Source organism: Chiloscyllium plagiosum, unplaced genomic scaffold (genome assembly GCF_037043375.1).
Source record: "Chiloscyllium plagiosum isolate Xiang-an unplaced genomic scaffold, Cpla_swu_hap1 HiC_scaffold_7, whole genome shotgun sequence".
Taxonomy (NCBI): Eukaryota; Metazoa; Chordata; class Chondrichthyes; order Orectolobiformes; family Hemiscylliidae; genus Chiloscyllium; species Chiloscyllium plagiosum.
In genome coordinates, this window is record NW_028270145.1 from 38,274,114 (window position 1) to 38,298,786 (window position 24,673).

At 40.2% G+C, this 24,673-nt stretch overlaps 1 protein-coding gene across 5 annotated transcripts in view; it reads right to left on the reverse strand.

Moving 5' to 3' along the window:
- Nucleotides 1-24,673, reverse strand: part of LOC122551462 (transformer-2 protein homolog beta-like) — a 40,874-nt gene that overhangs the window by 13,644 nt on the left and 2,557 nt on the right. For 4 of the 5 annotated variants that reach the window (XM_043693401.2, XM_043693400.2, XM_043693403.2 and 1 more), the window contains 3 exons: nucleotides 24,592-24,653; nucleotides 14,847-15,004; nucleotides 701-866 (listed from right to left, as the gene is read on the reverse strand). In XM_043693401.2, the coding sequence (XP_043549336.1) occupies nucleotides 701-866; nucleotides 14,847-15,004; nucleotides 24,592-24,653 (386 nt within the window). The remainder of the gene's footprint in view (nucleotides 1-700; nucleotides 867-14,846; nucleotides 15,005-24,591; nucleotides 24,654-24,673) is intronic. The other variant, XM_043693405.2, reaches the window with a different exon arrangement.

Genomic DNA, 24,673 nt, shown 5'->3' on the forward strand with positions numbered 1-24,673 from the left:
AACATCGATTCTCCTGCTCCTTTGATGCTGCCTGACCTGCTGCACTTCTCCAGCAACATATTTTTTAAGCTCTGATCTCCAGCATCTGCAGTCCTCACTTTCTCCTAATTAGACCACATGGCCACCAGTGATACCGAATGACCCTTCTTCAAAGACCGCATGTAACGACAGCTAGTGCCTCTTGCCATGGTTTCTCTTCCCTCTCCATCATTAGCACTAGTGTCTTCCAATGACTTATCCTTGAGGTGCCATTTCTCTTACTACCCCATCAGCGACATAAGGCAAAAATATTCACTTCCAAATGCACATTGACAACACCCATCTTTACCCTCTGACCACCTCTTTCTCCAACATTCCAAGGTTACTATATTATCGGCTGCTTCTGCAGCATTCTCTCCAATGAAAGTTTGCCCCAGCTCATGAGGCAGTGAGCTCCATATTCCAACTGCCCTCTGCGTGAAGAGATTTCTTTCTAATCCCATTAGATTTAATGGTAAGATTAAACTCGAGAATAAAACCACAACTATATTCTAAATCATTAGCATTCCTTCTATTTGCTTCATGTGCGGACCTGAGGTCTGTGCGTGGCAATGACTTTTGGAACAGAAATTATTGTAGTAATTGACTGCACACACGTGCCACTTAAAGGGTACACTGATCATACTAAGGGAACAGGAAAAATTGCAGAATTGATTCATACCCGATTGCCAATATGACGCCTGCGATTTGACATTGGAGATCGGCTATGGCTACGGCGGCGCCTATAATCAGGGCTGTAAGATCTGCTCCTGGATCTCCTACGGCGGGAACGAGAGCGTGATCGAGACCTTGAGTAACGCCTGCGAGAACTCCTCCGGGAAACAGACCTGGTGAATCAATGCATTGTTAATTCAAGTGCAAGATATAAATAATAATTATACTGGAGAAAGAAGGCATGACTGCATTCTTTCAATGTTTATGAGAAAAAAATTCCAATATATTTGCTTTCTTTGAAGTCTTCAAATGTGCTTTACAAGTCTTTTTCAAAATAACAGATAGGTGTATATCAGATTAACTCCATTCACTCCAGCAGGGATTGCAACCATAAGTCAGCAACATGGTTCCCTGAATCGGGTTAGCCTTTAATCCAGATGAAATATAAAATGAATAGCTGCTGTTGTGGTTCTGTTCGCCGAGCTGGAAGTTTTTGTTGCAAATGTTTCGTCCTCTGTCTAGGTGACATCCTCAGTGCTTGGGAGCCTCCTGTGAAGCGCTTCTGTGGTGTTTCCTCCGGCATTTATATTGGCCTGTCCCTGCTGCTTCCGGTTGTCAGTTTCAGCTGTCCGCTGTAGTGGCCGGTATATTGGGTCCAGGTCTATGTGTTTGTTGATGGAGTTTGTGGATGAGTGCCAAGCTTCTAGGAATTCCCTGGCTGTTCTTTGTTTGGCTTGCCCTATAATGGTAGTGTTGTCCCAGTCAAATTCATGTTGCTTGACGTCTGCGTGTGTGGCTACTAGGGATAGCTGGTCGTGTCGTTTCGTGGATAGTTGATGTTCGTGGATGCGGATCGTTAGCTGTCTTCCTGTTTGTCCTATATAGTGTTTTGTGCAGTCCTTGCATGGGATTTTGTACACTACGTTAGTTTAGCTACTTTGGGACTAAAGACAATTTGATCCAGCCAATATAATCAAAAAGATGTCATGGAGGCCAAATGTAACTTTTTGAAAAGCTAACATCCCAAATGGTCCTGGTATCTGGGTTGCCAACGACTGAATTACAAGTTGATGCAATTCAAGATGTTGCAGATATACTGAAGTTACAGTACTGTGATGGAGTTCTCAGAAGGATGCTGCGCTCAAACCTGGCAAGAAATGTTGAACAGCACAAGGCATAGAAATATTGGAGCAGAGCAGCAATCTGACAACAACTGCTGTACTACAAGAGATCCAGGCTATACTAAGTCTACTTTTCAGAGATTGGAACTATGTTTTGAAAGTCAGAATTCCCCTGAATTGGATTTGATACAAAAAGGACCAATCTTCAACCAAAAGTTTAAATAAAACTAAGAACTGCAGATGCTGGAGATGTGACACCATCAAAAACAGAAATTGCTGGAGAACCTCAAACAAATTATGCCTCAGACCTATTGCTGTGCTCCAGCGAAAGTCAACACAAGTTGGAGAAACAATACCTCATCTTCCGCCTAGGTACCTTACAAGCTTTCGGGACTCAATATCAAGGTTAATAATTCCAGACCATGCACTCTTCCTTCCTTGTCTATTATCTATCCCCAGATCCTGTCATGACATGGGTTGCCAGGTTACCACAATTGAACCTCTATTACTTCACTGTAGATCATGCTAGTAAAGACCAGAAGAGATTTAGGAACAGGAGTAAGCCCTTGAAGCTGCTGTGTCATTCAATAGGATTATGGTTGATCTGACATTCCTCACGCCCACTTTCCTGCCTTCTCACCATACTCTTGATTCCTCTACCAATCAAGAGTCTATCTCAGCCTTAAATATACACATGGACCCTGCCCTTACAGCTCTCTGTTGCAAAGAGTTCCAGATACGCAAAACCCTCAGAAGAAAATCCTCATTTCAGTCTTAAATTGGTGCTCCTTTATTTTGACACTGTGCCCTCTGCTCCTCAACACACACATGCAGGGAACCTTGGTGAGTAGGAAATATAACAAAATAAGATGAGTAATTCTAGTGCAAGGCATTAATTGTAAATTTAAGAGATGTCAGAACAGGCCAGCCAACTGGAATGAGTAGCTAGTCAAATGTGAATCCTGAATGCAGCCAGTGTCTTAGATGACCATATGTGCAAGTGCTCCAACTGCAGAAGCTGGAGCTCCACATTTCAAAGCTTGAGCAACAGTTGGAAATACTGGCAAATCCATGACGCTGAGAGACATGGATAGTACATTTAGAGAGGTGGTCACATGTCAGCTGAAAGGACTAGAGGAAAGAAGGGAATAGGTGACCAAACAGTCCAGAAAGAACAGGCAGGAAGTGCAAGAGTCTCATGGTATTCCACTCAATAACCAGAATTTCATTTTGGAAGCTGACAAGAGTGCATCAAGAATTCAAGGAGCGGGAGATCCAAGATGGCGGCAACCCAGCAAGTCTGAGTCTACAGTGCTCCTCCCAAGACTTGGGTCAACTGGGTCACCCACCCCACCACACTTACCAATCATTTACAATAGCTGTTTAATTTAATTAGTTGTTTAATATCAAATTTAAACGATCTAATCTTTAGTAAAAATGACTAAAGGGAAGGGAGCCGGCAGCTCTCAACAAGCAGGAACCCCTCCCCCACCCTCTTCAGCTGCAGCCGAGGCGTCCACAGCTGCCCCAGGGGACTTACCTACGGTGACAAGCCTTGTAGAAATGATCTCCAAACTGGGCGCGAAGATCGACGATTTCAGCGAAGAATCCCGAAATCGATGGGACTCACTCTCGGCCGCGCTGCAGAAGCACGACCGAGACATCCAAGAAATCGAGCGCTGAGTCGGAGGGGCGGAGTTAAAGGCCGCGACCTCCGAAACTACAGCTCAATCGGCCGTGGATCAGGTCCGGACTCTCGAACAGCGAGTCCGGACCTTAGAGAATCACATTGACGACCTCGATAATCGAGGTCGCCGAAAAAATATTCGTTTGCTGGGCCTTCCCGAACGGGAAGAGGAAGGCCAGCTTACAGTGTTTCTCGAGCAGTGGCTGCCACAGCTTTTAAATTTGGAAGCTGGATCAGACCAGGTAAGGGTAGAATGGGCCTACCGGGTCGCAATATGCAGGCCCGGCTCGAACCAGTGCCCACGGAGCTACAAGGAGAGGCAGATACACCTAGAAGCCTCTAGAAATCTTGGAAAAGACCCCCAGGCTATGATCTATAAAGGATCCAAGATAATGTTATTCCAGGACTTTTGCCCAGCTCTGGTCCGAAAGAGGAAGGCAGTCGACGAGGCGAAGAAGAGTTTAAAGGACTTAAATATTCAGTACTCCTTACGCTACCCAGCAACGCTACACTTTAACCATGAAGGATCTGTATATAACTTCGGATTGCCAGAAAAGGCTAAGGAATTCTTGGACTCTTAGACAAACTGTAAGACATAATGGATGTTGGTTTGCCTTTCCCGCCGCTTTGATTTATATCTTCCCCTTTTTTTCCTCTTATCTTACGGTTTAATATTATCATGGAGGGTGGGGAGAGGGATTTGATTTTCTCCCCCCCCCCCCCCCTTGGGGTTGTTTTCTTTTATTATTTTATGTATATATGTGGGATGTATGTATATGTGTGTATATATATAAGCTGGGGGGTTTGGTTAATGTTGGTGGGGGGAGGTGGTTACCTTATTCAATTTTACCTCGGTCTTTAGGAGCGGGGTTGTTTCTCCCTTGTTATTTTGTATTACTATATTTATATTTAATTATTATTTGTTGTGGTTGTAATTTTATAGTTATATGTTTATATATGATATTAACATTACCAAATATATCCAGGTGTTGGTATGGGTGGGGGTAGGGTGCCCACTGTTAACTCTAGCTTTGTATTATATCTGAATTCTCCTCATTTTATTGAGCAGCGCCTGGGTCAAGGGTGGGGCATTGGTTGGGAGAGGATATGATGGCCTTTTGGAGAGGAAGTGACACCCCCTGGGAACAAGGGGGAAAATCTCCACTTAGATACGTTTTATATTTTTTTATTTAGAAATAGTTTTTTATTGTATTGTAGTGAGTGTATTAGAGAGGCTTTATTTTTGTACATTTTATATGCTCTACGCTCGGGATGTTCTGGGTCTCGGATTTGCCCAGATGATTATGGTTGATCAGTCGGTTAAGTGGTGCACCTGGAATGTCAAGGGGAGTAATTCGCCAGTCAAAAGGAAGAAAATATTACCAAGTCTTAAGGAGGAAGGAGTTGATATAGCTCTCCTACAGGAGAAACACCTGTCGGATAAAGAAGACTTGAAATTACGACAGAGTGGATTTGATCAGGCCTTTTTTTCTTCTTTCAGCTCAAAAAGCAGGAGAGTTGTTATTCTTGTTCGGAAGAATTTCCCTTTCAAAATCCTAAAGCAGATAAAAGACGAATCTGAACGATATATTTTGATTAAAGCCCTCATAAATGGAGAGGAATATGGGATTTTAAATTTGTACTGCCCCCCGGCACACCCCTTTAAATTTATAACGGAAGCCTTTTCAAAATTAATGGCTTTTGATGCCCGTCATACAATCATAGGGGGAGACTTTAATTGTATTATGGATCCGGAAATAGATAGGATTCCCAAGAGTACTGCAGGAGTATCTCCCAGATCTAGACAATTGATGGATCTGAACAAAGAATTAGGATTAGCAGATGTATGGAGATGTCTTCATCCACAGGGCAAAGATTTTTCTTTCTACTCCAATCCACATAAATGTCATACCAGAATTGATATGTTTTTTGCCCCCTCAATTTTTTTAAATTCCATATCATCCTGTAAAATAGGTAGTATAGCAATTTCCGACCACGCTGCTGTATATATGGAAACTAAGGCGAGGAACAATGGGACATCCCCTCGGCTTTGGCGTATGGACCCCTTCCTAATGAAAGATAGTAAATTTGTAAAGTACTTCTCTCAAGAATTTAAAACTTTTTTAGAAATTAATTCAGGTACAGCTAGCAACCCATCAATGATGTGGGAGACCATCAAAGCTTACACGCGAGGTTTGATCATCTCCTACTCAGCGAAAAAGAAGAAACTGAAGGGAGAACAACAGCGTCTGCTTGAAGCTCGCTTAAAAGCAGCTGAAACAGCATACACTGATAGACCTTCTATTATTAAATTGCAAAGGATTACAGCTCTTAGGACAGCTCCAAACACTATGCTTACTCAAACGGCTAAGAGGGAAATATTATTTGCAAAACAAAGGGTATATGAATATGGCAACAAACCGGGTAGATACTTAGCATTTCTTGCAAAGAAAAAAAAGGCCCCTCAGACTATTACGTCTATCAAGGAAAGTATGGGTATTTTGACTCATGATCATAAAAAGATTAATGCGATCTTTAGAGAATTTTATTCTGAGTTACACAAATCGCAGGATTGTGAAGATAGGACGAGGAGGATGCAGTCATTTTTAAAAAATTTGACCTTTCCAGGCCTAACTCCGGAACAGGAATCGGTCCTAAATGCTCCTCTAATTGTCCAAGAAACACTTGATGCAATTAGGCAACTTCAGAGTGGTGAGGCACCGGGCCCAGATGGTTTAAGCTGAATTCTATAAAGAATTTACAGAAATATTGGCTGGTCCACATATGGACATGTATAACTATGCATATAGTCAGGGCTGTCTCCCGCCTTCACTGAAAGAGGCAAATATTTCTCTTATCCTTAAAAAAGGAAAGGATCCAGAAGATTGTACACATCATATAGACCAATATCCTTGCTAAATGTAGATTTTAAAATCCTTTCTAAAACGTTAGCACTGAGACTAGAAAGGGTACTGCCACATATTATAAAGGAGGATCAGATGGGGTTTATTAAGGGCCGTAGATCATCCAATAATATTAGAAGGGTTTTGAATATGATTCAAGCCTGTCATCAGGGAGAGATACCAGGAGTAGTAGTTTCATTAGATGCGGAAAAGGCATTTGATAGGGTTGAATGGTCATATTTGTTTTACACATTGGAAAGGTTTGGCGTTGGACAGGTGTTTACCAAATGGGTCTCAACATTGTATAATGATCCCAAAGCAGTTGTGGTTACCAATGGATTAGGTTCGGATAGCTTCAGTGTGGGTAGGGGCTGCCGTCAGGGATGTCCCCTCTCGCCATTGTTATTTACGCTAATAATTGAACCACTAGCAGAAGCTATACGAGCTGATCCTAATATAACGGCCCCAAGGATTGGTACAGGTAAACATAAAATTACCCTTTATGCAGATAATGTTCTTCTATTCCTCAGTAATCCTCTGATGTCCGTACCTCGCCTAATCCAACTTATTAATACATTTAGCGCATTCTCAGGCTATAAAATTAATTTTTCAAAATCGGAGGCTATGCCAATGGGCGGCCTTGCTATGACACCCCACTTATTGGACGGATCCCTTTTTCCCTTTCGTTGGTCCCTGGTGGGCTTCTTATATTTAGGCACTTTTATTACTCCAGTATTTGGTCAGTTGTATAAGGCTAATTTTGTGCATTTACTGGAAAGGATAAGGCAGGACCTCCAGCGATGGGGAGACCTTCCAATTTCCTAGTTGGGTAGAATAGCGCTAATCAAAATGAATGTCCTGCCCCGTCTCCTATATCCTATGAGAATGCTTCCGGTGATGCTGCCGAGGACAGCTCTACGTAAATTATATGGCTGGCTGGGTTCCTTTATCTGGAATCATAGACGGCCCCTCATTAAGCTGAAGAAGCTACAGCTTCCACAGACAAGGGGAGGATTGGACTTCCCAGACTTTAGGAAATATCAGTTAAGTTCCCTATTACGTTACATAGCTGATTGGGTCTTGTCTGATCCACAATCAATCTGGTTGGACATCGAGGCCTCTCAAGTAAAATACCCACTTATTAACCTTTTATTTTCAGAGAAGAGGAAAATCATTACAGATCACTGTAAAAATCCTATAATACTAAACACAATTAAGGTTTGGAATATAATGCGGCAAAATGAGGGCAACTCACATAAAACATCCCCTTATGCACCGATAGTGGGAGCATAGGGATTCCAACCGGGGTTTACAGATGCCACTTTTAAATTCTGGAGATCCAGGGGTATCTCATGTTTAGGGGACCTATTTAAGGATGGGGTCCTGATGTCTTTTGAACAGATGCGTCAGAAATTCGGATTACCTCTTTCGATATTTCCAAATTCGAGATTATATACAGAAGAAGACTACGTTATTAGATAGACTTTATAAATCAGATAGAGAATGTAGTGTCCTACCACCAGTGGGGGTATCTCCCGTCAGTACTATTTATCATTTACTACATGATGAAGTATTGGGAGATATGGATAATCTGCTTAAAACATGGGATCAGGAAATCTCTATAGAAACGTGGAATGATATTTGGGAAGAATTACTATCTGTAACAGAACCCAGGCTATCCAGCTGAAGATACTTCATAGGGCCCATATAGCACCGGTTCGACTGGCAAAATTTAAGGCAGGAGCATCTCCAATGTGTCCCAAATGCAAAATAGAGGTGGGCACTCTTGTACATTGCCTATGGACCTGTCATAAGATCTGTAGATATTGGACTAAAGTAACAAGTTCCCTGACAGAAATTTTAGGAACGGAAATTAAAGTGGACCCTGTATCTCTCCTTTTGGGTTTTTCGAACTTTCCCTCTCTGGACATGTACGGGAAGAGACTATTTTCTATTCTTTCTTTCTGTGCAAGGAAAAATATTTTGGTGAACTGGGTGGCTGAGGGCCCCCCGGACTTTCAAATTGGCACAGATTAATTATGGAATGTATTCCCCTTGACTTCCTTAAAAATATGGTGCACCGAAAGACCGAATTATTTTATAAAATATGGCAGCCCTTCTTGAATTACATAAATACAGATATTTCGGCTATCCTAACAAGGGCTTTTATTTAATTGAGATTACAAACCTGGCTGGTCCGGGGCCCCTTAGGAGAGGAATCCCGCACGAATACGGGTTTTATTACATCTGATGTTAACACATTCCGAGCATGTAAGAGACTTAAATATACACTCTGGTTAGTTGTAGGTTAGATTAGTAGATAGTTGAGTTTTGTTTTTTTTTCTTTTTCGTTTTTTTTATTCTTTTGTTAAATTTTGGCTATTGTATATTTGATTTAATTGTATATCAATGTTTATATTTGAGAGTTTTGTTTATTTTTGTAAACTTGTAAAAATGTTAAATTTCTAATAAAAATATCTATTAAAAAAAAAGAATTCAAGGAGCTAGCCAGTAGATTAAAAAACAGGACCTCAAATGGTTGTAATCTCTGGATTACTCCTGGTGCTACTTGCTAGTAAGTTTAGAAACATGACAGATGAATGCATGGCTCAAGAGATTATGCAAGAGGGAGCATTTTGGATTCCTGAATCACTGGGACCATTTCTGGGGAAGGCAGGACATTTACAAACAGGACAGTGTGCACCTGAACCACACTGCGACCAACATTCTTGCAGGTAGATTTGCTAGTGTTGTTGGGAGGAGTTTAAACTAGTCTGGCAGGTGGAGGGGACACAGAATATCCCCCGAAACACAGACATCATGCTACAGCAATGGAAGCAAGTCACAATTTATTCATCTATGTTGAGTGTCAAGAGAGTAAGAAAAGGCTGGATGGTCTTTAATGCCAGTAGTGCAATAGGCAAGACTGATGATTTAGTGGAATGGATTGACACATGAAAGTATGATATCGTTGTCATCACAGAAACATGGATAAGTGAAGGGTATACAATCTTCAGGCAAGACAGAAGAGGGTGTAAAAAGGGTGGTGGCGTCGCAATATTAAGAATACAAATATTGCAATAAGAGGTGAGGATATCTTGAAAGAGTCCTCAAATGAGGCTTTGAGGGTAAAACTTAGTAATGTTAAGGGGGAAGCTACTTTCCAGGGAATGTAGTTTAGCCCACCAAAGAGTCAACGGGAAATAGAGGAGCAAATATGTAGACAGTTCACAGAGGTGCGTAAGAGCAATAACAATTATTATACTAGGGGATTTCAACTTTCAAATTGGGCTAGTTGTAGAGTCAAGAGTTTAGAGGGTGTGGATTTCTTGAAATGTGGCCAAGGGAGTTCTTGTATCAATATGCAGAAGGCCCAACAAGGGACAGCTCAGTGCTGGATCTGGTTCTGGAGAAAGAAGGCAGCCAAGTGTTTGACGTGGCAGTGGGGCACATTTAGCAAATGGCAACCACAACATGATATGGAAAGATGGCTTGTAGAAGACAGCCTTTTTCTATGAGCAGGGCAGATTTTATTAGATTCAAGCAGGATCTGACCACAGTGGACTGAGAACAGTTCCTTGCGGTTAAGTCTACAGCAGAACAATTGGTGGTGATGATGTTGGTGGGGTGGCCATTCAGGTCCAATATGTACCCTTTAGAGGGAAGTATAGGAATAATAAGTTCAGAGAACCCTGAAATGTCTGTTATTCAGGACTGGAAAAATAGAGCTTTTAGCAAGTGGAAGACTGATTGAGAAGGTTAAAGAACATGGAATTTAGGGAAACCTGGCAAGATAGATCACAAACTGGCTTAGTACTAGGACACAAAAGGTAGTGGTAGAAGACTGATTGACTGAAGGTGGTGTCCAGCGGTGTGCCACAAGGATCAGTATTGGGACCCTTACTGTCTATCAATAAAGTATATCCATTATAATCTGTACAGTTTATCAAACATTTACAGTTCCATTTCATCAACCATCCAGGGAATTTCTTTCTTTTCACTACCTGCGATAGCTTACAATTTGGACCCATATCAGCTTTGAACATTAGAAGAGTTTCATTTTCAGAAGCAAAGAATTCCTATAGTGTGGAAGCAAGCCATTCGGCCCATCAGGTCCACACCGACCCTCTGAAGTGCATCCCATCCAGCCCCACCCCCATACCCTAAACCTGTAACCCTGCATTTGCCAAGGTTAAATCAATCTAGCCTGTACATCCCTGGAAACTGAGCAATTTAGCATGGCCAATCCACTTAACCTCCACATCCTGGGACTGCTGGAGGAAACCAGGGCATCGGGAGGAAATCCAAGCAGACACTGGGAAGATGTGCAAGCTCCACACAGGCAGTTGCCGAAAGGTTAGAATCAAAGCCGTGGCCCCAACACTTCAAGCACAATGCCCCCCTGTTTTGCTTTCCAATTTTATTGCAATTCACCTGTACAGTATTTTAAAAACTTGACAAGCCCCTCAGTTAAGTTGATACTGGTAGATTCCCTGTCAGAGTCAAACAACATGGAAACAAATCTTTCGGTCCAACTAGTCCATGCTGACCATAAACCCAAACTAAAACTAGACCCACCTGTCTAGCCCATATCTTTTCTATTCATATACTTATCCAAATGTAGTAATTTTACCTGCATCCACCACTTCCTCTCGAAGTTCATTCCACACGCAAATCATCCTGTGTTAAAAAGATTTGCCCTTTATGTCTTTTAAAATCTCTCTCCTCTCACCTTAAAAATGTGCCTCCTCGTCTTGAAATCCCCCATTCTCGGGATAAGACAACTACCATTAACTCTAACTACATTCCTCAATATTTCATAAATTTCTACAAGATCACCTCTCACCGTCCTACACTCCATTGAAAAAGGTTCCCAGCCTTTCTTTATAACTTAAAAACTTTTCATACCTGTCAACATCCTGGTAAATCTCTTCTGAACCCTCACCAGCTTAATACCCTTCCCATAACTGGGTGACCAGAACTGGACACAATACTGCCATGTCCTGTACAATCTCAACGTAACTTTCCAACTCCTATAATCAAGGGGCTGCACAATGAAGGAAAGCATACCAAACACCTTAACGAGTCTATATTTGATGCGATCAAAAAAATTATAATACTGAACCCCTACCCAAGGCCCTACCATTAACTGAATAAGCCCTATCCTTGTTTGTTGTACCAAAATGCAATATCATAAATTTACTCAGACTGAATTCCATCTACCTTTTTCAGCCATTGACCCATTTCATCAAGATCCCTTTGTAACCTTAGAAAACCTTTGTCACTGTCCACTATATCACCACTTTTGATGCCATCTGCAAACTTATGAACCATGCCTCCTATATTTTCATCCAAATCATTTTTATAAGTGATATTAAAAAAAAAAGAGTACCCAGAACTTATCCCTGTGGAACACTACTGGTGAGAGGCTTCCAGTCTGAAAAGCAACCCGCCACTCGGTCTCCTGCCATTAAGAATTATGCATCCAATTGACACCTTGAATCTCATGTGACCTTACTTTATGAATTAGTCTGCCACGCAGAACTTTGTTGAAGGCTTTACTGAAGTCCAAGTAAACATCCACCGCTCTGTCAATATTTTTGACAACTTCCTCAAAAAAAAAACCTCAAAGTTTCTTAGTCTTTTCCGATATTATAAAAGTAGAATTACGGTTCCCCAAACACTCTGCCACTGAAATATGTCACAATTGCTCCAACTGCCAGAACTTAGTCCAGCATCGATGAGAAACGCATTGATCAAGGAAGTCCTTATACATATTTCAGAACTGCCTAGACTGCTTTACCCTTTGACAGGGATAGTAACAACTGCAAAGTTGAGATAACTGAACTCCAACATCACTATCCTCTATTTACAGAATCATAGAGAGACACAGCACAGAAACAGATCCTTGTTCCAACATGCCCATGCCAATCCGATATTCTAACGAATTCTAGTCCCATTTGCCAGCACCCGGCCCACATCCCTCAAATCCCTTCCTATTCATATACCCATCCAGATACCTTTTAAAATGTAACCGTATCAGCCTCCACTACTACTTCTGGCAGCCCATTCCATACACGCAGCCCCCTCTGCGAGAAAACATTGCCCCATAGGTCCCTTTTAAATCTTTCCTGTCTCACCTAAACCTATGCCCTAGATCTGGACTCCCCCTCCCCAGGGAAAATACCTTACCTAATCACCCTATATATGCCCTTCATGATTTTATAAACCTCTAAGGTCACCACTCAGCCTCTGATGCTCCAGGGAAAATACTGCCACCCTATTCATCCTCTTCCTAGTGCTCAAACACTCCACCCTGGCAACATCCTTATAAATTTTTTCTGAACCCTTTCAAGTTTCACAACATCCTTCCGACAGGAAGGAGACCAAAATTACATGCAATACCCCAAGAGTGGCTAAACCTATGTCCTACACAGCCACAACATTACTTCCCTACTCCTATACTCAAATAAAAGCAAAGCATACCAAACGTCGTCTTTATTACCTTATCAACCTGCAACCGTACTTTCAAGGAACCAAGAACCTGCACTCCAAGATATTAAAATATTTCTAAGACCTACATACAAAGTACTACATTAACCCAGATTGAAGGAAAATTTATACAAGTGAACACAGGAACAGGAATAGGCCATGCAGCCCTTCAAGCCTGTTCCACCATTCAATGGCTGATCTGCAGCCTAACTCTATATATCTGGCTTTTCACATAGACAAAAAAAAGACTCATGCCAAGTACTGTACAGGATTCTTGCAACGTTTTTCATGTGCCTGCAAACAGAACTCTATTTCCTGCCTATTATATAATAGCCTGCAATATACATTCTGAAGCACAAGATCTCAATTTCATAGCTTATATAGTGCAACAACAGACTATACTGCCTAACCAGCCCATGTACAAATTAGGATTAAGGCACTTTAAGCAGTCTGATCCACAATACAATGAGATCATGGCTGATCTGATTACTGCACCTTCCTGTCTACACCCTAATAATTGTTCACTGCTTAGTTCATCAAATTAATGCTCCACTGAACCCTCCTACCATTTTTACTCATGTAAAGTCTTCATAACCCTCTATTTCTTTTAGCTTCATGTTTGACCAGCATTCCCTCAAATACAATTCACTTCAACCATTCCTTTGGTAGCAAATGTTCCCCCTCAATTTTCACAGATCTTGGAGTCCTCAGCATTATCCCTTTCTGTATGTTAGCACATCACAAAATGTTTACAAGAGCCTGCTTTTCTCAGGTTATCCTGTCTGTGTCAGCCTCTGCAACAGTTAGTTCCCTTCACTCTTTAGAGGTCTATCCAATTTCCTATTAGAAGCTTCAACTGAACTCCACAGGGAGTGTATTGCAGATCCTAACTACACCTGCACATCCAAGCTTTCTTCTCATGTCACGTGATTCTTTTGCCACTCACTTAAATAGGTGCCTTCCAATTCTTGACTTTGAAGGGCACTTTATCTGTCTGGACCCCTTAGTTTTGAACATTACTATCAAATCTCTTCTCAACCTTTTTAAGGAGAACCCTAGTTTCTCCAATATATCCATATTACTGAAGCTTTTGAACCATTCCTGTAAGGTTTATTGGAACTCACTCTAATGTGTTCACATCCTTTCTAAAGTGTAGGGCCCAGAAGTGAACATAACACTTCAGTTATGGGCAAATACAAGTTTTACAAGGTTTGCCTTACTGCCCTTTATTTTTGTTAATTATACTTTATTCCTAGCGAGTCGAGAAGATCTGGTTGAGGTTCTGGATGTAAGTTTGCTCACTGAGCTGGAAGGTTCATTTTCAGATGTTTCGTCACCATACTAGGTAACATTAGTGCGCCTGCTGACCTGCTTTCTATTGTGTTTTGAGTTTCCTTGGGTTGGTGGTTCTATATTCTGGAACTAACATCACCACAGGAAGTGACATCACCAACCCAAGGAAACTTAAAACACAAACAGAAAGCAAGTCACTAACACCAGTGCTTCACCAGAGACTCACTGATGTTACCTAATATGGTGACAAAACATCTGAAAATGAACCTTCCAGCTCAGCGAGCAAGCTTACATTCATACTTTGTTGCTATATGAGCAGTGTTCTATGTACCTTTTCAATCACTTTCTCAATCCGTCTGGCCACCTTCAATAATTCATGTGCATAATCTTCAAATCTCTTTGCTCCTTCATTTAATCAAAGTGGCAAATCCTGTCCTTCTCTATATCCCCAAATACTTTGTCAAATGGCTAATGCACGGCAAGCAATTATATGCCTTGTTAGAAGTTTTTCCAAGCTCTATTACCTGTGGACTTCCTTTAAGATCAGCAATAACAGGTGCTGCACTGAACTAAGGGGGGGGGGGAAGAGAACTGATTCTGGACCACTTACAAACACACAAACACCAGCTAAGACTGCAAAGTAAAGCAGGCACTCACCTTGATTTGGATCTCGAGCGAGATCGAGATTTGGACCTTGAGCGCCTTGATCCATCTCTGGAACGGGAACGTTCAGGAGAGTTTTCTGGAGACTGGCTGGCAGACTTGCCAGATCCATGTGGACTCCCACTTGGTGATTTAGAAGGGGAACGTGAATCCTATATGCAAAGATAAACGTGTTAAATTTTACAAGTCTAAAAGACAGGTATTAACAAAGTATAATCTGATTAAATTCTTAAAAGTATCTGAAATGGAATAAACAGGCAACCTAACTTGTATCCCACAGTTTAGCCTGTGCAGTTTCAATTAGGATTGCTCAGGCATTAAATACTTTCCTAGAATGCACTAACAGCCCTAGTGGGTATTTGTCTACCTTGGTTTGTACAGTGCATGCATTTTTCGTTTAGTACAATATACAGGTACGGGCTTACGTTAGCTGAACAATTTGAGTGAATTCCTTAAGATATAATTTAATTCAAAGTTCTAATAGGTAAAAGTATTCAAGAAGCTAAATGCGTCTTCATGCTCACTTACTTTAACCAAATTTCAAAAATATAAAGTACCTTGGATGAACTTTCACTCAAGGTGTCATAAGCTACTGCAAGCCCCGCACGTACACATAAACAGACTAGAAATTACTTAGCGTAGTGCTTTCTGATTCCAGATACTTCTGATCTTAACTTCATTCTATTTCTTTTCTTCATTCTTCAGTTTCAAATTCTCACTTGGTTCATCTTCCCACTTCACACACTGCACACATTCTATTTGTGGGACTTCGTGTCTTTTTTTTTAGCATGCATTCTTTTTTTTCCCCAATTCAGCTTCACTTATTCCTGAGCTTCAATTATTACACAAAACTTGTCAATTGACTTCTTCCACATTTCTTTTCTTCATGAATATTAACCTTAACAAAAAAAGAACAGGATGAGGCATGTAATTGCAGAGAAAACCTGTGCTGAGATTAGCCAGTTACCAGTGAAACTTTTCAAAAGATTCTCATCTGCAACAACTGTAGTTACAGGAAATAAAACTATGCCAGCTAGCTGACACCAGTAATAGCTATAGGCAGGATTATTAACTAAGCAACAAGGGCCCAAACACTTGACCACTCAGTTACAAACTCAGTGACCCAAAATTCTCATACTTGGAAGGTCTGCAACTGCAATAATTATCTTTGCAATGGTATCACCTCAGCTACTGCTCTGATGTGATTTACGTCTCACCATTCATTCATCTTCCAGTGGAACTAATCTGGGATTGGGCTTCCCCATACCAGCTGTCAACTTCACTCTGATCAGCAAGTTTGAAGTACAACTTCAACTGAATTATAAATGTGAACTGGATTGACTGGCAACTCAGACTCTCTCTCGACCTTGCAACTTGGAGTCAAGTGCTCCTACATGAACTAGAACCTCATGCCAGGATACATCAGCAAAATGGTCAAATGTAAACACATCGGGGAACTGATACTCACCATTTCCTAATCTCCTATCCCATTTGTTTCTTACCTGGAGGCGCGCACACAATGCTGAAATGTTAAAAACCCGTTAGCCACAGTTTAAGCTGAAGAAAGATAACTCATTTCAGCTGGACAGATTATTCATTGAAATGGATCTTCACGGCACCAACAGAGAAAGCCTGTGTCACTCCCTCTCAGCATTCACCTTGGAATTAACTTGTCACTGAAGAGACAGCTTAGAAAAACACGGATCATGCAGTCCAATATTGACTGTAGTGGCCATAGGGTAAACTGATGCAACCTTTTCACCATCAAAAACTAAGGACAAATTTAGCACATCTCCAAAGCCTTCACCCTGTTTAGGTATGCCCTATTTTCTTACTTGCACAGTCAAGATTTCATATCTGTGCAGAATTCTGTGAATGAAAAACAGAAGAAAATAGTTGTATATTAAATTGTTTGGAAGTTAGGTAACCAACTTGACACATCAATTTTACTTCAGCCATGTACGTTGTGCTGGAAGCCCCTGGACAGTGTGCCAGAGAAGAGGTTGATGAATAAATTAACTGAAATGAGTTGACTTCTTCACACTGGAGGACTAGATATTCAAACTCTTGAAACAATTCCTTGATCTGAACAAAATCAAGTTCATGGAGTTCGATCAGATCCAATTTCATCCAAAGATGGTTCCCAGGGAGGGAAGGTGGGTAGGAATGAAAAATCAACACATTGGGCCAACTTGAATTCCACTGTTTTAAACTTAGGACCACCTAGAAAAGCAGCCCAACTTCAGGGATGTCAGGCCCAAATTTTCACTTATTCCAATTGGTAAAACACTGGTTATGGACCAGCTTGTTGACTTGTCTGGCAGAACCATCACTGTAAACTTCTTTAAATTGACTGAAATGCAAGGAACAAAAATCTGTGGTTTACCAAAAAAAAAGCGAACACATAGTAGGCCATAGGATTGGCATGTAAACAGTTAGCCTAAGGACAGATTTGATCAGAGTACACAGAAAATATAAATCCTCTTTCTCTGGAATCTAACATAAACCATTGTAGATGCTGGAAATCTGAAATAAAAAAATAGAATATGCTGGAAGATTCAGCAGCACAGGCACAAGTATGAAGAGAGAGATAGATAACTGATGATTCAGATCTATGACCTTTCAGTGAAATCACTGACCTGAAATTTAACCAGTCTGCTCTCTCTCCACAGATGCTGCCTCACTGGCCAAGTATTTCTAGCATTTTCTGTTTTTATTATTGCTGACAATAAACTGGATATAAACTAGCTATCACCTTTCAATGGATGAGTCAATTGTATAAATATGTAATATTAGTAGGTTTTACTAATGTTTCTGATTTGATGGGTAAAGCCTTTCAACAGATGTGAATTGCTTGAATATTAAAGAAAGCAGCTAATCCACAGCAGACTTTTCAAACTGTTAAAAACTTTCACAATTTGCAGTGGGTGGGATGGGGCTTTGCGAAGTGATGGTAATGCCAATACTTCTGGGGAAGGAGGACCAGCTTCAGGTCCCACATATTCTTCAAGTGTTGAACATCTCTGAATGAGTTAATTAGAAAGCTCTCAATTTACTGAATTTTGGCCAAGTAAAAAATTGTTTCTTCAAGTGTGTACCAATATTAGCCAGAAGACAAAGCTTTAACATTCTCTGACTAACTTTTCTGACCACTGGAACAGGAGTAGGCCCTTCAGCTTGTTCCACCATTCAATGAGAGCATGGCTAATCTGTGGGCTAACTCCACATACTTGCCTTTGGCACATACCCCTTGATAACTGTGCTTCTCAAAAAAATGATCTCAGATTTAAAATGAACTGATCCAATATCCATTGCCATTTGTGGAGCAATTCCAAACATCTATTCTTTATATGTAAAGTACTCCTGAACAGTCTGGTTCTAATTCTTAGACTATGCCCCCTAGTTCTAGGCCATACTGGTGATTAATCAAACTAGATACTTGACCTATGTAGTAACAGAAATAAATATAGGGATAGTAAAGGTGTCATATGAAAATAAGACATGCCAAGTCAGCCAGACCACACATTTTAGTTTGTTTCCATGTTTGCTTAGATGTTATTATCAAAATGTATCCATTGTAATAGTCTTGCTATGCCAACCACTAGGTGACATGCCTATCAGTCAAACTGGCCAGGTACGTGTATTTTTTCTTTGCTGAAGCACTGGAAATTTAATAAAAGGAAACAGGAGTTAGATCAGATAACCTTCAGTGTAAGGTATTGTCTAAAACAACAGATCTAAGCAACAAAGAAGCAATTCTGAGCACCACCTTGTTAAGTATCAACCAAATACTTCTACAAGCTTCTGTAAAACAAGCAGACTATCTGGAAATGCACCCCATTATAAAGATCAACTGAGTATCATGCAGGTAGGTAGTTTGCTTATGTGTAAAATGCAAAGCTGTTTCTGGTAGAAGGACAAGTACAAGAAGTTGACTGTACATTCTATAAGTGGACAGTGCATGCTGGTTTGCCCTACCAAACTATTTGGTGTTAGGCTTATTTGTAGTAGTGGCAATCGTGACACCAATTTCAAATTAACTAAAGTACGAATGGACTGAACTGACAGATAAAGCATTAACAAATATTACAGCTTCAAAATCCTATTTCACCTAATTAGTGTGCCTGTGGTTTTCAAACTAAAATGAGACGATAAATATTAATACAAAGCTCAATGACTTAAATATGTTACCTCTGCTGACACTGAGGTTGCTGACCTTGCTACAGATTTCTTAGCATTTTAACAGCTGTGAAACTTGCTTAAATTTGTTGTTGCAAACTAAACTTCACTTGAATTATCCAAGTCATTATTTGCATTAAAATATATGTTTCAAAAGGCTACAACACCATGAGCCTGTTTAATAGGCTAAGTAGAACACAGGATTAAAGAACAAACAAAGAAACTTTACAGCCCAGGAACAGGCCCTTCAGCCCTGAGCCAATCAAAATCTACTGTCTAAACCTGTTGCCCAATTCCTAAGCATCCGTATCCCTCTGCTTCCCACCTACTCATGCATCTGTCCAGATGCATCTTAAATGAATCAACCTCTACCACCTCTGCTGGCAAAGCATTCCAGACACCCACCACCCTCTGTGGAAAGTACTTGCCGCGTGTATTCGCCCTTAAAACTTTTCATCTCTCACCTTGAAAACGTGACCTCTCATTGTTGAATCGTTCACCTGGGAAAAAAAGCTTATCTCTATATACCCTGTCTATACCCTTCATGATTTTGTAGGCCTCAATCAGGTCCCCCCTCAATCTCCTTTTTTCTAATGAAAACAAACTTAACCTCCTCAACCTCTCTTCATAGCTAGCACCTTCCATACCACCTGCAATACCAGATTATGACAACATGATTTATTACTGAAACATGGCAAGGCAGAGATGGCACATGAACATTCCCAATCACAGGGTTTTCAGAAAGGGTACAGTGGGTGAATTGTAATATTGGATAAACAAACAATTACAGCACTGAGAAGGAATGATAAGCCAGATAGGTCATCAAATGCAGATTGAAGAGAAGAGCAGAAATGGGGCTGTCACACCATTGGGAGCCCCCCCCACCCCCAAAAAAAACCTCAGGGGAGATAGAAGAGCAAATACGTGAGCAAAGTTGCAAAGGTATGCAGTGCTATCAGGCAGTAAATAGTACATTTAAACAACCAGAATATTAACTGCGATAAAATCAATGTTAAAATGTATATCAAATTCTTAATGTATTCGGTGGAACTATTTTGAACCAGGAAAAAGTGGCAGTTCTAAGGAATGGTGGAAGAGTACCAACGGGAGAGTATCTTCATGGTAGTGGTAATGATTCCATAATTATATTGTATCTATCGGAAAAGAATAAAGATCAACTAACAATTACTCCAAAAAAATTCCAAATTTGGAAATTCGGATTTTTGCAAAGTCAAAGCGTGATTCAGCAAAATTATACTTAACACACTACTAAAAGTATCAAAAGTAGTGGCATTGAAGGAGATAGAGGGGCTTTAAAATAAACATGGTCCTTTCAAAGACAGGACAGGACTTTGAAATTCAGACATCCCCTGTACGACAAATACTCAAAAGCGTAAAAAGTAGGACGAGTCAAAGAATAAAAGCTTACGTCAGATCCTGAGGGCTTGTAACTGCCAAAGATATTTTTTAAACAAAAAATTAACCTGGGTATGATGGTGGATTGACAGGATCATGGTTCAGATCAGTCTTCATGAAAAAGGTGGACAATGAAATCATTGTACAAGAATGCTTGCAAAAATATTAGAATTGGATAAATATAGCAAAAGGAACAATACAAAGGACTTTAGCAACTCAAAATAGATAAATATGTTAGGGGCCAAGAGAACGAAGGAAATAACAAAGACTGCAAACCTTATTTGCCCAGTTAAAAATCACAAAACCAGGTTATATTGGAAGCTCCTTCATCAGGTGATTGTTGCTCCGAAGGAGCGGCGCTCCGAAAGCTAGTGTGCTTCCAATTAAACCTATTGGACTATGACCTGGTGTTGTGATTTTTAACTTTGTACACCCCAGTCCAACACCGGCATCTCCAAATCATTATTTACCCAGCCTGTGGCTCCAGCATATTGCTGGAAGTCTGCAAAATAAGAAGGGAGGAAAGGAAAGCCTCAAACAAACAAAGTCCAAGTAATTATAGGCCAGTTAACCTATGCTGTGATGGAATTATTGGCAAAATTCTGAGACAGCCCAGATCATCATTCAGAAAGTAAAAAATAATAGAAAATGGATTTGCTGTGGGAAAATAGTGCCTAACCTAATACAAGCTTTTGAGAACGTAACGAGGGCCAATGAATCAGAGATACTCATATGATCCACACAATTTTCAGAAAGCCATATGACAGACTGGTTGGAAAACAAAGAGCACACAGGATCCAAGGGTAAAGAGTGGATCAAAAATGGTCTCAGAAGTTAATGGTCAGTGGGTGTTCCATGGCAGGAAGGCTGTCTCCAATGAGGTTCCTCAGTACTAGGTTGCCTGCTTTTCATGACATCAGTGATTCAGTCTTAATACCAGCAGCATGATTAAGAAATTCGCAAACACATCTGGTTGCAAGTGGACAGCGAAGAAGCAAGCTGAAAAATGTTGATATTAAAGAACGGCCAGGTGGACAGAAAAGTGGCAAATCCAATTCAAATCAGCAGTGTTAAGTAATACACCTGGGGAATGCAAATGAAGCAAAGGAATACATAATAAAAGAGTCAGATAATCAAATACTGAAGTAGAGAGAGCTTAAGAGTGCATTCCTATCTGCCCACCTTGAGCGATGTGGACAAATTGGTTACGATACCAAATCGGATGACCTCCATCACCAAACACGAATGAGAATAGAAACAGGAACATTATCTTTGTGCTATATAAAGGACTAGGTAAGCCACAGCCAGATTACTTCATGCCGTTCCTGTCCTCCTCATTAAAGGAGGCAGATTTACAAGCAAGACATTAACAGAAGAATTACAAAGGAGTTCAGGAAACTATTCTCTCTAAAGGGAATGGAACTCTCTCTGCAAGCATAATAGGGGCATAAATAAATACCCCTTTCATGTGAAAGATACTTGGATATTCATTTGAAGTGTTGAACCTACAAGGCTACTTACCAAACCGGATGAATACAATAGTTCTTTTTCAACCAGTATAGACAGTGAATCACATTACCTCATCTCATGCTGTAGCCGTTTTTCAAAGAGGAGATATTTTTCTTTTGTCACTATCAAAGCTGTTAAAATCACAAGTGATAGCCGGTTTAGTACCAAGGTAAGGGTTCAAAGATGAAGTTCCAGGGAAGATGTGAAAGGATTTGACAGATGGCAATTAATTCAAGGTCCCTAAACAAAAGGGAGTTGGAGACAGGCCTTTCAAGAATGAAGGAATTATGGGTTACTTTTATAACAGATTTGAAACAGCAAAAGAGTGAGAACTAATGTCAGAGTATCAGTTAAACCGGCGCCAGGAAATAAATAAGGATAATCAGCAATTTATTGGGAACAGATTTGAGGGAGGAGGTGGTAGGCCTCCAGATTAACTGGGAGAAAGCTTGAGGGGAGACTTGAGAGAAACTAGAGAAAGATCAAGGGCGGCATGGTGGCTCACTGGTTAGCACTGCTGCCTCTCAGTGCCAGGGACCCAGGTTTGATTCCCACCTTGTTTGCACATTCTCTCAGTGTCTGCGTGGGTTTCCTCTGGTTTCCTCCAAACATGTGCAGGTTAGGTGAATTGGCCACACTAAATTGCCCATAGTGTTAGGTACATTAGTTGGGGTAAATGGGTCTGGGTGGGTTGCTCTTCGGAGGGTCGGTGTGGACTTGTTGGGCTGAAGGGCCTGTTTCCACACTGTAGGGAATCTAATCTAATCAACGTCACTACAAAGGCAGAGGTAGTCTTAGAGGATCGGCTCATTTGCTTCCTGAGAACAAACAATGCTGTTACCTCCAGTCAATGAGGAAGAATGACATTTTCTTTAACTGGTATCCAAGAAACTGGTGTCACCTGCTGAGGAACTAAAACTGTTCCTTAAAATGTTAAAAATTCTCCATTGAAGAACTGGTCTCTCTTTTTCCCAAGACATTGGCTACATTTTTCCGAAATGTTCTCTCCATCTACCTCCAGTGCAGGCAAAAAAAATTTCGTATTACCTATCCTCATGTTAAAAAAAAACAAGTTACGAGCAACTTTTAAATACTTTGTTCACAAATTGTTGAAAGATTTTGATTAGCAATTATCAGGGGCTATTATCAGCATGTTCTATTGCCTGCCGCACATCTTTAGCATTATTCCAGTGTCTTAACTTAAGTGCAGAAAAACCTCAATTCTTTATTTTAGTTGTCTCAAAAATATAATTAAGTAGCCATGGTTGCTCATGTCAGCGTGAAGATTATAGAGTCTTGTTGGGCAAAGACAATACATGCTTTGAGCTTTGTGGGCAGAAGTGAAAATGTGACTATTTAACAAAAGCAAAGATAAACTGTACTGGACCAGGAATGGAAATCAATTTCAATAACTGCACGTTGATTCACATTTTATCAAGTCATTCTTTCTACCTATGACAACATGCCTGACTGCTAATTCTGTCCAGCTTTCCTCATGTTCTGATCTTCATAAAAACTTACCACCTCAGTCTTAAAATTCAATGAAGAATTAAGTGCTTGAAATATGATAGTTTATTTGCAGATGCTTCCTAACACTTCCATTTTTAGCATCTTGGCTTTATTTCAGATTTTATATATATAAAAACACCCCCCAGCCCATGTTTTTGCATTTTCTCCCTATATGGGACATGCACTCTGAATACATTGTCCCAAAATGCTCAAAAATGGTCAATCTGACTGCATCCTCTCACCTACATGCAAATGACAAGCATATTACAAAGTACAGGAAAAAAAACTAAGGATTCCCATTACTATCATTGCTGATCTCTTCAAATAAAAAAGTATTTAACAAGAATAAACATAACCTTTCTTCTGACAAAGCATAAAATCTAGGAACATATCACACTAACTAATGCAAATGACTTCATAGTTCTATGCACTTCAGTGAGACAGATGAATAGACAATATTCTAGAATGTAGTAACCAAAATGATAAAAAGGGGTTGCAGAATGCGATCAAACACTGGTAAAAGATTCTGTGCAATAAACACAGAATTTGACTGAGGCATAATAAATCAGCAGCTGATATTGACAAGGAGTCCAATACACTGTCCATAAAATGAACACAGCAAATAATGGTTTTGAATAGATCAGATAGTTTCTGAAAGAGAAAGGTGGCTGACACTGCAGACAAACTTTCATTAAAATTCAGATTTAATCAGTTCTAACAAAGAGTTCCATCTATAAACATCAATATTTTATTCCCAGAAGACAGTTGATCTACTGTATGCTTCCACCATTTTCTATTTTCAAAGATTTCCAGCATTTGTATTATTAATTAAAGTTTACAAGCAGAGCAATCAAGTTCAAATTGGAATTGCTTGTAGTCCAGTATCGGTACCAAAATTATTCCATGCACATTCTTAAACTGCACTCTACATGATTCAGGCAATTTGCCCATGTGTCAGTGAACACGATGACCTCGAAGAAACCAAATTTAATTAACTCAACTAGGTGGCTTTGGTGAGTAAATAGTCATTAATAGCCACATGTTGCAATAATCAAAAAGCACAAATACTGAAAACCTTAAAATTAAAATCAACCTATAGCACAGTATGTAAATAAAAATAACGAACCTTTAATGCTTCTATCTTCTTTTTGTCTTGGGACTCTTCCCTCATCAATGTCAGTGACACTACTAATAAATGTAAAATAACA